The sequence below is a fragment of the Plasmodium relictum genome (genome assembly GCF_900005765.1).
Source record: "Plasmodium relictum strain SGS1 genome assembly, chromosome: 2".
In the NCBI taxonomy this organism is placed as follows: domain Eukaryota; phylum Apicomplexa; class Aconoidasida; order Haemosporida; family Plasmodiidae; genus Plasmodium; species Plasmodium relictum.
The window spans coordinates 489,304-507,998 of record NC_041680.1 but is presented as its reverse complement, the minus strand read 5'-3'; the positions used below and the strand labels follow the sequence as shown (position 1 = coordinate 507,998).

Genomic DNA, 18,695 nt, shown 5'->3' with positions numbered 1-18,695 from the left:
TAAAAAAAAAAAGAATTTTTTAATTCATTCTTTATTTTTTATTTTTTTTTTTTTTTTGTCAAATAAAACTCTGATAAAATTTAAAAAAATAATAATATTTACTTACAATTTTTTTTTTTTTTGTTTGTATAAAAAAACTATCACAAACGAAAATGTATTTTTACACATTAAATAAGAAAGGTTATTTATAAAAACAAAAATTTATTTTATAGTCATTTTTTTTTTTTTTTTTGTTATGTTTTTAAATGTTATACTTAAGAAAATGAAAAAAAAAAGTATAATAATATAAAAATACTTTATAGATTAATTATAGAATACTTTTTTCTTAAAATAATTATTATTATTTTTTTATTATTACAAAAATGATAAAAATAAATAAGGTACTCGAAATTAATATTAATGACATTGCTAATGATATAAATGTATTTGAAAAAAAAAATAAAGGAAATAATAATATAGGGAGACTAGAAGTAAAACGCGATAAATGTTATTTTCATAAAAGAACAATAACAAAATATAAAAATACATTTACAATTTCATTAGGCAGATATATATTTATATGTATCCTTCAAGACAATAAATGGAAACTATTCAGATACAACTGTAATAAGTATTATTTATTAAAAAAAAATACATAATAATGATAGCAAAATAAATATTTTTAAAACATTAAAAATTCATATATATATATATGTGAAATTGAAAATTAAAAAAAAAATTATAAAATGGCAAAAATCCTCTTTTTATAATATTCTAATTAAAAATTTAAATTAAATTATGTTTTTTATTTATTTTGTTTTATTTTATTATTTCATTTTTTTTTTTTTTTTTGTTTAATATAGTCTCTCATAAAGTTAGTAAATGCATATGTATTGATAATTTGAATCTGTTAATAATACAAAAGAACAATCAACTAGTTATCAAGGAATTCAAAAAAATTGATACGAATAAATCTATAAATGATATAAAATTATTAAAAAAACATGTTTTTGCTATATATATCAATTTTTTTTATATACACAATGATCATATTTATGTTGTTGAGAAATATGGAAAACTAATGGTTATATAAATAAATAAACATATTATATATATATATATTTTAATAAATGATTTGTGTATTATGTATAAAATAGAATATAATAAAATGTATTTTATTTTAAATTAAATAATTGAATTGTTTTTTACATATATAACCAATTTTATATATATATAACTTAATATGAATATAATATTAATTTTTTAATAATATACATTATTTTACTTGTTTTTATATAAATTGCTTTATATTTATCATAATTTTTTTTTTTTTAGGAACTTGATATAAAAGAATTACTTGATCCTTCTCCATCATTTAAAGAAATAGAGGATTTTGAATTAAAAAAAAATGAAGTTTATTTTAAAATTGAAAATAACATTATTTTAATTATAGCCTATTGTGATAATAAAAAAGAAGAAATAAATATAATTATTTATAACTTAAAAAATAGAAAAGTTAAATATGTAGAAATAGATATATCATGTTATATTAAAAAAGAAGATAATAAGAGAAATATTGAATATATTACACTGAATGATAATTATATAGTTATATTATTTAATACTAATGATTTTATAATTTTGAAAAAAGAAAAAGATTCTAATACATACGAAATTTATAAATATCTTGATAAAAATAAATCAAGTCAACTGAAATATTTTAACAACAAAAGTTTAAAGGAAATTGAATGTTATTCATTGGAATACATAAAAAAAATAAATAAAATTTCTTCTATTTATTTAAATAAAGACAATAATTTATTTCTAATTTACAGTGATGTCTTCTTACCAGATTTATATTTAAATAAAAATAAATTTATATATCCTTCATTTGTTCGAAATACAGGAAATATGTTAAATTCTTATTGTAAAGAATTTGCAAAAAAATTTTTTTCTAAGTTTCTTAGTCAAGATAAATTCAATAATAATTCATTATTATATGATATAAATGAACAATTAATTAAGAACACGAACATTAATATGTGTAATATAAATATTTTAGATAAAAAAATTAATGCATTAGATTTAAATTTTAATGATGAAATATACAGTTTATATAGTAATACTTTAAATATTTTAAAAGAAGGTTTGAACAATATCGATGATAAGCATCATAACCAAGAAACAAAGTTAGAAGAAGCTTTACATATGCCTATTCGTTTAGACATATATGAAATAAACCAGAATAAAATAAAAATACTTAATAACGAATTGTATGATGATATATCTGAAAAGGGTTTTTTGAATATGGAATTTCTAAAGGATATAGCAAAAAATAAAAACCAAATTGGTGACAATCATTTATACAATAATATATATTTATGTGAAATAGATAGACATTTTTTAATTTTAGAAAACATATATGATGATTTTAATTTAACATTGTATGAAGTAAAATTTTTAAATAAAATAGAATTATTAATTTATCAATTTTTTAATAATTATTATGATTCTATTTTATTAGCTGAGCGTAAACATTTTAGTTTAGTTCATCAATTTTATGTTTATTCTGTATATGATTATAGTGGAAAATATTTCGATGCTCCTTTAATTGATTATCAAGTAATTTCATATATTATTTAAATAAACTTATAATTTATACAATTTTATGATTCTATCATGTATTTTTGCTATTTAAAGTTTTTTACACATGAAGAAGTTCGCTTAATAACTTTATGTTTTAAAAATTTAAAGGAATATTTATACAAATTTTTTTATAGTTTTATTTTTTTTATATTTTTATTTTTTTTAATATTTTTATTTTATTTATTTTTATTTTTTTTTTTTTTTAGTGCTTATTTAAAATTAAAAATATATTTGATTTCCTTGAAAGAGCAATAAAATATGATCCATTTTTATTTAGAGATGAAGATGATGAAAATATAATTGAGCTTTTAAATTTAAAAAATAATTCAAATAATAAATGTGATAATGTCATAACTAATTTAAATATAGATGAAGAGAATAGTAATTATCATAATTTATTTTTTCTACTTAATGAAACTAATCCCTTCTCATCTAAATATGTTAATAATTATTACAACGTAAAAAAAATAAATACTACAGCTTTATTCAACAATATAGATATAAATATACATTTATATAAATTAAAAAATGTTTTATATTATTCTCTAAAAAGAATAAATTATATATTAGAAGAGGAAAATGAATCAACATATTCAATAAATTCTGAAGATGAAGAGGACGAAGAAAATATTATAATTAAATTAACAAAAAACAAAATTAAAAAAAAAATAAAGACAAAAACAAATATAAAGAGAGAATACGAGAATGAAAAAGAATATAATGAAAATGAATATGATTCATTTGATGAAAAAGAGGATGATGAAAGTTGTATCAATAAAATATGGGGACTATCAATTAATGAGGAAGAGTTAGATGAATATGATTCCTCTTTAGATTTATTAAAAGAAAAAAAACATGAGAAAAAAGAGATGGAAGACAAAAATTTTAATTTACTTAATACAGAATTAAATGGGAATGATGACCATTTAATAAATATAAAGGAAGATGAAATCTTAAAAAAAAAATTAATTAATTATAAAAGAGAAATAATAAGTCAAATTTATAAATTTAAACTATATAGATATATAATGAAATTATTGGATAAAGAAAGAAGTAATAACTATTTTTCTAAATTTGATGAAAAAAATAAAAATTTAAATATAATAAAATGTAATAACAAAAATAAATTTTCTGATATTTTTAACATTTTTAAGAAAAATACAAATGATTCAATAAATATAAATGAAGAAAAAAACGATAATAAAAAAAGTAATAATAATGATGATAAAAATTTAAATTCAACTAATATATATATTATTAGTTGGACAAAATTTAAATATCATTATTCTCCATTTGATATTTTAAAATATTTCTTAATTAATCAAAATTATCTTTTGATAAAAATATTCTATAAATACTTTAATACATTTGTCAATTATAATTGGCAAAAGATTTATTATTATATTCCAATAAATACAAATATTGAAGATTTTTTTTTTCTGTTACCAATTATTAAAAAAACGGAAGATTATGTAGATACATATGAATTAAATGATTATAATATTAAAAATAATAATAATAATAATAATAATAATAATAATAATAATACAATTATCAATAAGGGAATTCAGTGTTCCAATATTAAATCATCTGAGAATATTGGTGATATATTAGAAAATGAATCTTTAAATAATTTAGAAAGTAAAAGAAGTGAAAAAGAATATTCCTTATTTTTTTATAAAAATATTGACATAAATTGTATTAAAAATTTTGATATAGAATGTAATGAATGTGCTTTTTTTGAATTTTTTATAAATAGAAGTATTAATATTATAAAGAAAACACATTTAATTAAAAGTCGTCTTTTAGCATTTGCTTATATTTGCTTAAAACAAATAAATAATAATAACATTTATAAAATATTTAAATATGATAATTTATTAAAGAAATACACTTTTAATAAAAGATATTTTATTGCATCTGATAATAATATTTTAAATAAAAATAAAAATTATTCCAATAATTTAATAGAAGACTATGATAAAAATAGAAAAAACTCGAAAGAAGGAAATGTAGATATGAATGAGGAAAATAATATAAGTACATTTAATTTTAATGATATTATATTCATAAAAAACAATTTGTTTGTTAATTTAAAAAAAGATAAAATTTCAAATAAAAATGTTATATTAATGTATAGTTTTTTTATTCTTATTAAAATGTATATTATTTGTAAAGAGAATAATAAAAATATAAAATTTGATGAATTTTTAGAAATGGATATTTATGATAGATTATGCTTGATTTTAGATTTTGATATAAAATACTTATCCTATGAATATGACCAAGAAAATTATATAAAAAATTTTTATGATAAATTTCAAGATATTTTACAGAATTATAAATTTATCAACGAGCATATAATAACAACTAATAAAAATTATCTAATTTTCGATAAAGAAGTGGTTAATTTAAGTTATAAAAGGGCAAATAATTTTTTAGAATGCTTATATATAAATGCTTTATATTCATCACAACAACTTTTTATAATATTTTGTTTAAAAACACTGGAAATATTACAATCAAAAAACTTTTGCTCTAATTACGAAAAATCAAGTAAAAGCATATCATGTTTATTAAGTGAAAACTTACTCGCAGATAAAAAAAAAAAAAAGATGAAAAAAAAAACAGCTGAATTAGATAAGGTATTAATTTTTTTAAAATATATTTACTTTATTTATAAAAACAGAATTATTTTTAATGATGATTATGAATATTCTTTTTTCTTTTTAATAATTTTTTATAAACACATGAAAATAAATTTACTATATTTTACATCTATATTTAATGATTTTTACAATCTTTTGCCTAAACAAATTAAAGTAAATAAAGAAAAATTATCATTAGATCAAATACATATGAAAAGTCAATTGTGTTCTGAAAAAATTATATCAGATAGTAAGAGAGATACTAATTTCTTTAATCTTATTCACGTTTTTAAAACAAGTGATAGTTATAGTAACACAATAATATTAGATGAATATTTGAGTCATATTGTTATTTATTATTATGATAGCATTAAAAAGAATAACTTAAAATTACAAACAAATTTTGAAGAAGAAGAAAAATTAGACCAATGTAAATTAATAGAAAGGTATTTAGATATGTTTGAAAAACATTTAAATGCATTGGAATTAGTAAAACATTTTAAAAAGGATTTCACTAGACAAGAATATGACTTAAAAATAAATATTGATATAATTATAAGTTCAAGAAATAATATAAAAAAAAATATAGTAAATATATACAAATTATTTAAAATCATCATATTAAACACTAACTATAAAGATAATAATTTCACTAAGAATTGTTTACAATTATATTACAATTTATTTTTATACTCTGATTTATATTTATATTTTTTGATTTTATTTTATATTATCTTATTTTATTCTAGTGATTTCGAATATTTGTATTCTTTTATGAAATTCTATAAAGAATATAGTCATTTAGATATGAACGAATATAGTTATATAATAAATTATTTAATTACTAACAGAGTAAAAAGTATTACTATATATGACAATTTTATAGAATTATATAATTTTTTAAAAAAAGTATATTCTCCAGAAAATTTTTTCAATTTAAAAAAGAATGATGAAATTTTAACAAATTTAAGAATACTATACTATATACAAAATTTTATAAATAAAAATAGATACATAACATCGTCAGATGGCACTAATACACACAAAAAAATTTCTGAATCAAATGAAGATATATATAAATCTTTTTCTAAATTAATTTCACAGTCCTATGAAAAAGGCAGTAAGAATTATATAAAAAAAAAATATATAAATGACAAAATGTTTATTTTTTACAATAGTATTTTCTATGATAGTTACATAAAAGTGAAAATGGAAGTAAACAAATTTAAAATATTTAAAAATATTGTTGAAAATAATTTAAATCTATGTTGTAATTATAGAAAAACTTTAAATTTAATAAAATTGCTAAATATAAACAGTGAACATTTGATTGATACTATTATATATGTTATATATATATTAAGAATAAAAAAAAAAACTCAAATGTTACCTTTTTATTTAATTCTTTTTATAATTTTATTCCAAAACCAAAAGTTAAGAAAAAATTATAAATTATTTCTTGAAAATGTTATCATATATTATAGTAAGTTTTCAGAACAATCAATTAACTATATATATAATTTTTCTATGTTTTTTTTCTCTCATCTATCTTTAAATTATTCTTTGTGCTTAAATAATATTTATAAATTATTTTTAAAAAAAAAAAGATTTCTAACCAAAAAAATAAAGAAAGGCAATGAAATGTACCAATTTAATAATTTTACATCTGTTTATCAGTTTTTAAATGAACAAATGGATGAAACAAAAATAAAAGATAAAAAATCCACCGATAATAAAACTGGAGAAAGCATCAAGCAAGATAAAATATTCGGTGTGTTTAATAGAATAAATAATAATCAAAATAATAAAAGTGAATATACTTATAATATCTTAACAAATAAGGAAGAAAAAATATTATTTATGAGGGAATATACTGATAATTTAAATAATAATAAATATAAAAATAATAAAGACAAAACCTATTCTGATAATGAAAAAAATAATTTTACTGAATATTTTGTTGAAAGCATAATAAAAGATGAAAAAGGTACTTCTAAGAGTCAAGAAACAGAAAACTGTCTTGATCCATTTATTCAAAATGAAATAAAAAAAGATAATATACATAACAATAAAATTAATTTAAATTATGAATTTGATAATAATCATATAATAGATTATAAATACGAAAATAAGAATAATGAAAAAGTAAAATATTTAAACGAAATTCAAATAAATGGAAATATAGAAGCATATGATGAAAAAATGGATGAAGAAATAGAAAAAGAAATGAAAAAAGAGAATGAGGACAAAGATAATTCAAATAATTTGGGCTACAACTATATAAATGAAAATGATTTTGATGAGGACGATTATGAAGAAAATTATTTTGATGAAAACATTTTTGCTGAAAATTACATTAATGAAAGTAATATTGATGAGAGTGATACTGATGAAAATAATAATGAAGTAACTATTTTTGATGATAATTTTAATAGTGAAAGTGATAATGATATGAATAACTTTATTAAAAATGATATTAGTGATGGCCATAATGAACTAAATGATAAAGATGAAATAGATATTGATGAAAGCGATAATGAACTAAGTAGTGAATATGAAAATAAGATTTATGAAAATTCTGATGAGGAAAACGAATCTGATCATTATTTTTTAGAAAATTGTTATTATGATAATAAAAAAAACAAAGATTTAAGGAATGAAAAGGATAAATCATTAAATTATGAAAATGAAAATAAAAAAAATGATGTAAATTATAAAGAAGATTCAACACATGAAGAGAAAAAAAATTCTGAAAAAAACACTATCAAATATTTAAATAAAGAAAATTTTAATTTATTTTACACATACAATTTAAGTAATAAATTTTCAAATGATGAAACAATATATAAAAACAACTTAATATATTTCTTTATAAAAAAGGTTAATAATAAAATAAATAAATACAATGTTAGAAAATGGGATACAGATAATATTTTTAAAATAGTAAATAAGATTAAGAACATTTTTAAAAAAAAAGAAAAATTAAAACAAAGAGATAATTTATTTTTACATTGCTTTCATATGAAAAATGATTTAAAAAAAGAATATAATAATAAAAAAAAAGATATGTACTACTCTCTAATTAGTAATGATATTTATTTTGCATTTGTCTATTTATTAAGTGTTGAAGATTATGCATTTATTTATACATTTATAAAAAAGATTATACTAAGTAATTCTATTCTAATTAATAGAAAACTTAAAATCATTGATACTCTTTTAGTCAGTATATATAATTTTCGCATAATGGACCAGCAAAAATGTAACATTAGCAAAAATAATAATAATCACAATGTTTTTCTACAAAAAATTATTTGCTTATTAATTATTATAAGATATTTATTATTTCATCTACATATAAAGAAAATTAATATGATAAATATAAAAAAATTGTTCTTTGAAGATAACTATAAAAAAAATATAGTAGAAAATTTAGATAAAAGAGCATGTGATGAAATTTTAGAAATTTTAATAAAAACTGCTGATATTTCAAAAGTACATTTATTAGAAATTAACTATAAATTAATAAAAAAGAAAAGCTATTTAATATATAATATAGCGCTATTTGAAGAAAAAGATATTTCAAGCAATTTTCATATTTATAAAAATAATCCATTCAATGAAGAAACAAAAAAGGAAAAAAGATTTCAATATATGTTTGAAATAGAAACAGAAAAAGAAATTCTAAATCAATTTCAAAAAAATGAAAAAAATGCACTACTTCATTATATATTAACGAACTTTAAATATTTAAATTTTAACATAAATTTTATTTATAAAATATTATATTATATATATGAAACTTGTTTGTATAATATATGTTCTTCTATATATTTTATAAAAATATCCTTCTATAATTTTAATTTAGGAAATATTTTTTTTTCTATATCAAAAATAATAAAAAAATTATCTCTTGATGAAATAATAAGCAAGCTAATTGAATTAAGATGTGTTTTTATATATTTAAATGAATTACAATTAGTGGGATCAGAGAAAAAACAAACAAATGAAAGAGCTAACAAAAATGAAAATAAAAATAGCATAAATAATTATGAAAATGAAAGTTCTAATAATAACAAAATAATGGATAATATAAATAATAGTAATAATTATAAGAATAATTTATCGTATGATTATTGTTACAAAATACCAGAACATTTATATAGTTCCATGCATATGATATACAATTCAAAAATATTAAATAATTTTAATTTTTGTATTAATGAAGTAAAGAATATAGATTCATCACTTTATCATAAAAATATAAATTTTTTAAAAAGTAGTAACAATGTTGAAATTTACAAATTGGAAAAAAAAAATATATATGATTACTATATTTTCTTAATTAAAAAATTAAATATAAATCCCTATTTTTATGACTTATGTTTTTTATTAAGAAATTTAAATATATATTTTCATTCTTTTTTTTATATAAGTGAGAAAAATTATGAAAAAGTAAAAGAATTGTTTAATCCTGATGAAGATGATTATTTAAAATTTTTGATGTTAATGCTATTAAAGAAAAATTTTCTTTTATTTGAAAAAGTAAAAAATATTGAAAATAACGTTTACAGATATTTTTATTCAAATGAAAAGTATCATAGCATATTTATGAAGTTTTTTACTTTTCATATTTTATTAAAATTAAAAAATGAAAATGATGATTCCTTAAAAATATTTAATATCATAAATAAAAAATTTAAGGATATTAAATATAATATAGAGTTAGATTTTAATAAATGGCTTCTTATGAGTAAAAAAAAAATGAATAACTTTTCAAATTTTTATAAGTTCATGGATAAATTTAGTATATATTATTCAGAAAAATTCTTAAAGTTAGTTGTAGATAATATATATAAGTTAGACATCTTATTTATCATTCTTTTATCCCAGAAAAATAAGAAAATATTAGAATATATTATTCTTAAAATTTTGATTGTGCTTTTTTTTTCGCGTTCCTCTAAATGTACTAATATTTCAGTAAATGATTTTTTTCGTTTTATTTTTTCAGTTAATAAAAAAAAATTAAATTTAGAGAAGTGTTCATTTCTTGATGAAATATTTAATGAGGAAAAATGTTTACATAAAAAAAAAAAAAAAAATTATATAAATAATTATGATAAGAATCATCAGCTAACTATTAATAAAAGTTTAAATATAATAAGAAAAGAACATGATAAATATACTGATATTGATGAAGATTTTAACATTGATAAAGATGTACATATAGATAAAAATATTAGCACTTGTGATGATAGTGATATTGATATTATTAAAACAAATGATATTGAAAATATTAATATGGAAAAACATGATATAAATATTAATAAAAATATTATTAATGAAAATATTAATATTGATGAAAGTATTAATAGTGTTTATATAAATGAAGACTTTAAATTTGATGAAATTAATAACATTAATATTTATAACCATGATTACATTAACAAGGACTTTAATATAGAAAATATTAGTGTTGATGAACAAGTAAACCCTATTGAAGATAATAATAATGAAAATGAAAAAATAGAAAATTTTGCTGAACTTAATGAACACAATTATGAAATGATCATTAATTTTTGTTTAAATTATTTGAGTAAAGAAAAAATTATAAAAATGATAATAGAAAATGAATTAAATAGTTTAGTATTTTTAAAATTTTCTTATAATGTAAAGGTTTTAAGTATATATGAAAAATCAAAACACATTTATAATTATTTAAATAATATAAATAAATGTAATATCTTTTTTTCTATTAAAATATTAGTTAAATTGTTACTAAGAAGCAAAATGAAACAAAAGAATAATACTATTTATCACTTTTTTCTGATTCTTCATATCCTTTATTATATAAAAAAAAATTTATTTGTTATAAAAAAAGAAGGAAAAATAGATGAACACTCGGATTTTTACTTTAAAAATGATGTCAAAACGAATGAAGAATCTTATAAAAATAACAATAATAATAATAATGGAAGTAAAATGAGCTACTTCAATGATGTCACATATAATTTAGATATTATAATCACTAATAAATTATACATATTGAAAAGCTTAATAATATTATTATTTATTAAATTGACAAATATATTTTTACCTTCTATTAATAAAATATACTTTAATAAAGCAAAAGATTATATATTTATTGATGAAAAAGGTGAAATTAATTTAAAATATGATATTAGTGATTTTATATTTTTAATTTTGAATTTTATTGACATGATTTATACAAGAGGATATGAATTCATCTATATGAGTATATTATTTTTAATAGAATATTGTTTAGAATTATTTTGTGATAATAATGATATAAAACATATAAATATATCTAATATATTAATTTTTAACAAAGCGGAAAACTTGATAAATGAATATAAAAAAGATTATGGCTTATTTGATGATAAAGATAACGTATTAAATTTTGTAACTAAGGAAAATTATGATAACATAAAAATTATGTTAAGTGCAATATATTTAAAAATACTTAAAAATTGCGATAATTCTATTTTATTAGTATGCAAAATTATGATAGGTAATAGATTAAATCTAGGAGATGAAATGGATCTGTTAAAAGTTGTAAAGAATGATTTTCTTTTTTTTTTTACATACAATAATTCTATATTAAAATCAAATAAGCAAAATATATTGTTACAGAGCAATTTAAAAAAAATATCCAAAGAAAAAAATGATCTTTTCCAAACAAAAATTTATACTTTTATTAAAATACTTTTAATAATAATAAAATACAATATAAATTCTTTTAAAGATTCAGAATATTACCAAACAATTAAGCAAATCATTAGTGACAATCAGTGGTTCATTATGTATAACGGTTATTATGTAAGTGGAGAAAATGAAATAAATTTTCTTTGCAAAAATAAAAATAAAGATAATGATAATTCTTCTGATAGTAGTAGTACTGAATTAAGTCAAACATTAAAATTGTATTCATTGAATACTACTAAAAATAAAAGTGAAACAAGTAAAAATGATAAAAATTCTGACGAAGAGAATTGTAAAGATTTTCTTAAAGAAAAATTTAATGAACAATTTAAAATGATAGATTTAATAAACTCTAATGAAATAAAAAATTATAACGAAAGTGTAAGTAGAAGCAAAACTGGTGATAATTTTTCTACATGCCAACATGTAATAGAAAAATGTGAAATATCATATTATGAAAATGATAAAAATGAAAATAAAAATACAAAAATTGAAAACAATATATTTGATGATACCTTATATAAGAATAATAATGAAAACTCTTATGTAAATGAAGAATTATCAGAAAAAAAATTTAGTGAAATTAAACCAGACGATAATGAAATGAGTAATGAAGAAGATGAGTTTTTTAAATATAATATATTTAACTCAAAAGATGTTATTTTAAATGAATATGGAAAAGGATTTTTATCATTTTATATAAATAAATTAAATAATAATGAAAATTGTGAAAAGCATTTTAAAACAATTTATAAAAAATCGAAAATGATTGATTTAATGGAATATTGTAAATATATATTAAAGTATTGGAGAATTGAAATGGAAAATGATAAAAAAAGTGAAGGAATGCAAATTTTAATATTTTTTGCAAACTATTTTAATTTTTTTCAAAATTTTATAAAATATAAAATTATTTTAAAATTATATATTAATAATAATTTTAATGAAGCAGATGAAATATTAGGTAATAAGAGTGTCTGGAGCTGGTATAGAAATGATATGAAAATAAAAAATAACATTGAGAATTATTTAACAAAAGATATTTCATGTAATAATTTCTTCAATAATATAGGGGATGATAAATTTTTGAAAAATTTATATAAGTTTTATTATAAAAATAATTTTCAAAAAGGCAATTTTTATATGAAAAATTTTCGCAACAATAAATATAATAAAAAATTTCTTAGAAGTATGTATATGCAATATTATGCTTTTATTAAATATACAAAGGAAGATAATGAAGAAAATATTACAAATTTTTACCTTAATAGGAGTGATAAAGAAGAAAATGACTGCTTTAATAATATTAATAATTTACATAAAGATCAGAACGATGTTAATAAACAAAATTATGATTACAATATATTTCCTTTATTTTTCTTAAGTGTTTTAGAAGTTTATAAAGACACTACTGATGTTTATGATTTTTACTATCAATCTATCATTTATAAATTAATGAATGATCATGAATTAAATATAAATAAGTTGCAATTACTTTATCAAGATTTACAAAAATACTTTCAAAACAAATTAATTAACTATGATATATATTTAATGCTTTTTTATTATCAATATTTTTCATTTCAATCTATTTATAATTCAAATACAAATATTAATTTTTTGAATAAAAGTGAACAAAAATTAATATTATACATGTGGGTAAAATATACTCAATCACTTTTAAAAAAGTATAGGTATAAAAAATAAAAAATAAAAAAAATAAAAATAAAAATAAATAAGTATAAATTAAAAATATAATTTCAAATATGTTTGCCATATTTATTTTTATTACGTTGAATTTTATCCTATTTTTTTTTTTTTTTCTAGGTCTAAGAGTAGTTTATCTAATGTCTTCTATTAAATAATAAATAAAAATTGGAAAAGATAAAAAAAAAAAAAATTATAATAATATATTTTATGAAGAGTGTTAATTAGAAATTAAAAACAAAAAAAAATTTTTAAAATAAGAATTTACATTTTAAAGCATAATGTAATTAAGTAAATAAGTAAATAATATATATATATATATATATACATAAGCAATACAAAACTATTACACACAAAAAAGTTAAAAAGAAAAAATAAAATAATTTTTTAAATAAAAAAAGTATACTTTCAAAAAAAGGAATTTTTTTTTTTTTTTTTAAATTAAAAAAACTACATAACAATTACTGAAATTTCAATATAGGCCCAAGTAATGGTTTAGTTGACATAATTAAAAAAAATATATGATTATGAAAAAGATATTTATATGCTTCATAATTTTTTGTTAAAATTAAATTTGAAATTTCATCATATAATTTTAAGTAGTAATTTTTAAAGCAATTTTTTATATCAACATTATTAATGATATATTTAATAGTAGGTCTACCATGAGGACAATTCCATGGATTCTTTAATACACTTAATTTTTTTTTTATTTTTATCATTTCAGAAATATTTAAAGTTTTTCCTACCATTATTGCATTTCTACAAGCTCTGTAACAAAAAAATTAAAAAAAATAAAATAAAATAAAATAATAATGAAAATTTTTTTATAATATATATATATATATATTTCCCTTACTTTGATGCTAAAATTCTCCAAACTTTTTGAGGTCTAGGAAAGTTATAATTAAACCAAGTATCTACTTTTCCATTTGATTGATGTTTATTTTCTATAAAAATTTCAAAACTTCTTTTATCAAATGTTACTGGATGCTCAGTGAGATGATACAAAAGTGACATAAAATCTACGACTTCTAATATTTTTCCATTAAAAACTGGTAATGATAATAAGTATACTTTTATTTCCATGAGCATTTCTTCTTCTTCTTCGTTTATATTATTTAATTTTCTTTTTTTATGTATCGACTCTTCAACTATTTCTACTTCAAATCCATTTTCTAAAAATATTTCTAAATTTTTTTGAATAATATGTATTTGCGCTGGGCTTAGTTGCAAATTAATTTTGCTTATTAATTTTTGAGATTTCATAGTAAAAGTTTTATTATATTTTTCAAAATTGGATTTTTCATCAGCTGCATGTTGATCTATTATAAATAAAGCATAATCATTCTTATTATAATTTTTATTATTACTATTATCAGAAAAATTACTATTTTCTTGATTAAATTGATTTTTAAAATAATTTAAGTCAATTTTGGATATAACAAAACCTCTATTAAACTGCCCACATATTTTCAATTTTTCAAATAAATTTGACTTAAAATATAAGTCTTTCTGATTTTCATCAATATTACTAAAGTTGATATCTTCACTATTACTATTATTGCTGTTCTTAGTGGTATTGATGCTCTCTTTTATATTTAAATCACTATTAAATAAGTTTTTATAATCATTCTCCTGGTCATTATCAGTTAAACATAAATAATTATTTAATTTGCTTTCATCTTTCATTTTATGAAAAACAATATTTTTAATTTTCTCGCTATTTGTTAAATTTATTAAATGTATTTGATCATAATCATAGCCACTTCTCAATTTTTCTCTATTGATATACATATTGATATCTATAGGAATACTTTTAATACAACTACTTCTTATATTTTCTTTTAAATCATCAAAAGAATAATCAGTATAATCATAATTTGAATTTTCTTGTTCTACCTTTATTATTTTCATTTTATGTTCGCTTACTTGTGAACTGCTAAACTCATTTTGAATATTTTTAAATTTATATTCATACGTGTTTTCATTTTCATTATTTTTCAATTTATATTCATACATATTTTCATCATCATTTTTTAATTTGTATTCATATACTTTCTCTTTTTCATCATTTTTTAATTTATTTTCATTTGTATTTTCGTTTACATAATTTTCTAATTTATATTCATACATATTTTCATTTTCTTTTTCATTATTTTCCAATTTATATTCATACATATTTTCATCATCATTTTTTAATTTGTATTCATATACTTTCTCTTTTTCATCATTTTTTAATTTATTTTCATTTGTATTTTCGTTTACATAATTTTCTAATTTATATTCATACATATTTTCATTTTCTTTTTCATTATTTTTTAATTTATATTCGTACACATTATCACTTTCATTATTTTCTAATTTGTATTCATATATATTATCATTTGTATCATTTTTTAATTTATATTCGTACACATTATCACTTTCATTATTTTCTAATTTGTATTCGTATATGTTATCATTTTTATCATTTTTTAATTTATATTCGTTTTTTGGTTTTTCTTTTTTAATCATATTATGTTCTAATGATTTTTTTATAGTGTTTATATTATTATTTATTTGAATATCAGTGGTTCCCTTTTCGTGATATATTATATTATCATCCTTGTTTATATTTTTGAATTGAACATAATCAGAATAATAAGGACATGCCTCATTTTCATTATCAAATTTTTCTTTTGTGTTTGTATTTAAGGAATCATAAACAAAATTTTCCTCTTTAGAAGTAACATAGTTATCATATTTAAATACTTGTTTTTCTCTCTCTTTTTTTACAAACATAGAATAATTGTGTTCATTAACTTTATTTTCATTTATAACAGAATTTACACTTTGTTTCTCTATATTTTTATCTTCAGAACTCATTTCATTTTTATAAAAACTATACGTATTTTCAAAATTCGTATCATTAATATTGTTACTATTATTTTGAAATTCATTATTTGTATAATAATTATTATTATCTCGATTATTATAACATACTTTTATATTATTATTGCCTTCTATTTTTAAGATATTGTCTTTGTCATAACTACCATTTTTATTATCATCATTATCGTAATCATTAATGTTATCCTTTTCCTTTTTAATATAAATGTTATCACAACTTTCATTATTTGAGCAATCATTATTTTTATTGCTTTTGTTTAAATTATGAAGGTCTTTTTCATAATCATTTTCTATTTTTAAATTATTATTTTTAGATAATATATTATTACTCTTCAAAAAGTAATCACCAATTTGTGTATCAATTAAATTATTCGTTTTAGGTGTTAGTAACTTCACTAGAGAATTTTTAATTTGCTCACACATTTCATTTTCAAATGTAAAAAAAACTTCTCTTTTATCAGGTGTAACATTAATATCTATATTTTTAGTATCCGATAAAATATTAATTATGATAATTGGGTATAATCTACTATTAAATTCTCTGAAAATAGTATTAATAATTTTATTTACATTTTTTAATATATGTATAGGTCTACTATTCATATAATAAAATTGTAAATCTTTATCTCTTCTTCCACTATTATTATCACTAATAAATCCTCTTATTTTCCAACAATCGGAATCAATATTAAATTCCATTAAATTTCCAATATTTCTTTTCCCAAAAATTGAATAGAAGTTTTTTATTATGTTATCATTTCCATTCGTCATTAATAAATTAATATTTTTTGTTACTCCTTTAGTTACAACAATATTATTAATAGAAAATTTTATTTGATGATAAATAATAGCATACTGCTGCATCAAAAGCAGCAATTGAGATAATTGCGTTTTTATATTTTTTATAAAATCCTTTTTTCTTATAGGTATATTTTTAAAGATATTTTCACAACTAACAGTTGTTCCTCTTAATCTTGCAATTGGCTCTTCATGAACTAACTTTCCGAGCTTATCAAATTTTAATAAATAACCATGTTCACTTTCATCATTTTTAGTAGTGATATTTAAATCACTTAACATGCATAAAGAATTTAATGCTTCACCTCTAAAACCCAAAGTATTCAAAGAATTCTGAATATCATTAAATTCACTTATTTTTGATGTAGCATGTCTAGCACAAACATTTTCAAAATTTATTTTTTTTATTCCTTTTCCATTATCATGTACTTCGATTAATTTTATTCCACTTTCTATTAATTTTATTTTTATTTCATTCGCATCTGCATCAATTGAATTTTCAACTAACTCCTTTACAACACTACTTAATGTGAATATTACTTGACTACTACATATAGCATGAATAGACTCTTTACCAATGTTTCTTATCTGCATTTATTTTTTTACATACATACACATAAAAAAAAAAAGAATTTTTTTTTTTAAAAATAAATAAAGTAAAAAAATAAAAACATTTGTATATTATAAAAGTGAAGATTTTAAAAATTATCTTTATAATAAATCATTTAAAGAATAAAAAAATAATTTCAATATTTATTATATAAAGTAAATTTCCATTACACCATATTGTTTAAGAATAGAAAAAAAAAAAAAAAAAAAATATAAATTAATTATTAAAATACATTAAAAATATGAAAGAATATATATTTTTTGAAATTATTTACACATAGTATATCCAAGAATAAATATTTTTCAGAATAAAAAATTTATGTTAAAGTTTTTAAATTAAATCTAAATTTTCAAATTATTTTATTAAAATGCTTACATAAGTTTATAAAATTAATTATTTTATATAAATAAATTTATTCAAAAATAATATTCAAATATAGATAAAAAAAAAAAAAAAAATACAATTTTTATATTGCTTCATTCAATGAAAATTTTTTTTTTATAAAAGGTGATTCAATTTTATACTCATTATTTTAAAAGGAATAATTAAAAAAAAAAAAGAAATGTCTCATACCAATATAAATATGTGTATTTATTTATTCATTCATTTATCTATTTTAAAATTATATTAAAAAAAAAAATGAAAGTATAATTTATTTCATAATTAAAAATTCGTATTTTCAAATTATTTAA

General features: G+C 17.3%; 2 protein-coding genes across 2 annotated transcripts; one reads left to right on the top strand and one right to left on the bottom strand.

Moving 5' to 3' along the window:
• Positions 1–362: 362 nt before the first annotated feature.
• PRELSG_0214700 (conserved Plasmodium protein, unknown function) lies at positions 363–13,857 on the top strand (the record flags this gene model as incomplete). Its single annotated transcript, XM_028679938.1, has 5 exons — positions 363–603; positions 843–1,063; positions 1,315–2,601; positions 2,832–13,690; positions 13,824–13,857. The coding sequence occupies 5 exons, from the start codon at positions 363–365 to the stop codon at positions 13,855–13,857; spliced, it is 12,642 nt and encodes a 4,213-aa protein (XP_028535607.1).
• Positions 13,858–14,164: 307 nt separating this feature from the next.
• On the bottom strand, positions 14,165–17,987 carry PMS1 (DNA mismatch repair protein PMS1, putative; the record flags this gene model as incomplete). Its single annotated transcript, XM_028679936.1, has 2 exons — positions 14,165–14,474; positions 14,563–17,987. The coding sequence occupies 2 exons, from the start codon at positions 17,985–17,987 to the stop codon at positions 14,165–14,167; spliced, it is 3,735 nt and encodes a 1,244-aa protein (XP_028535606.1).
• Positions 17,988–18,695: the final 708 nt, after the last annotated feature.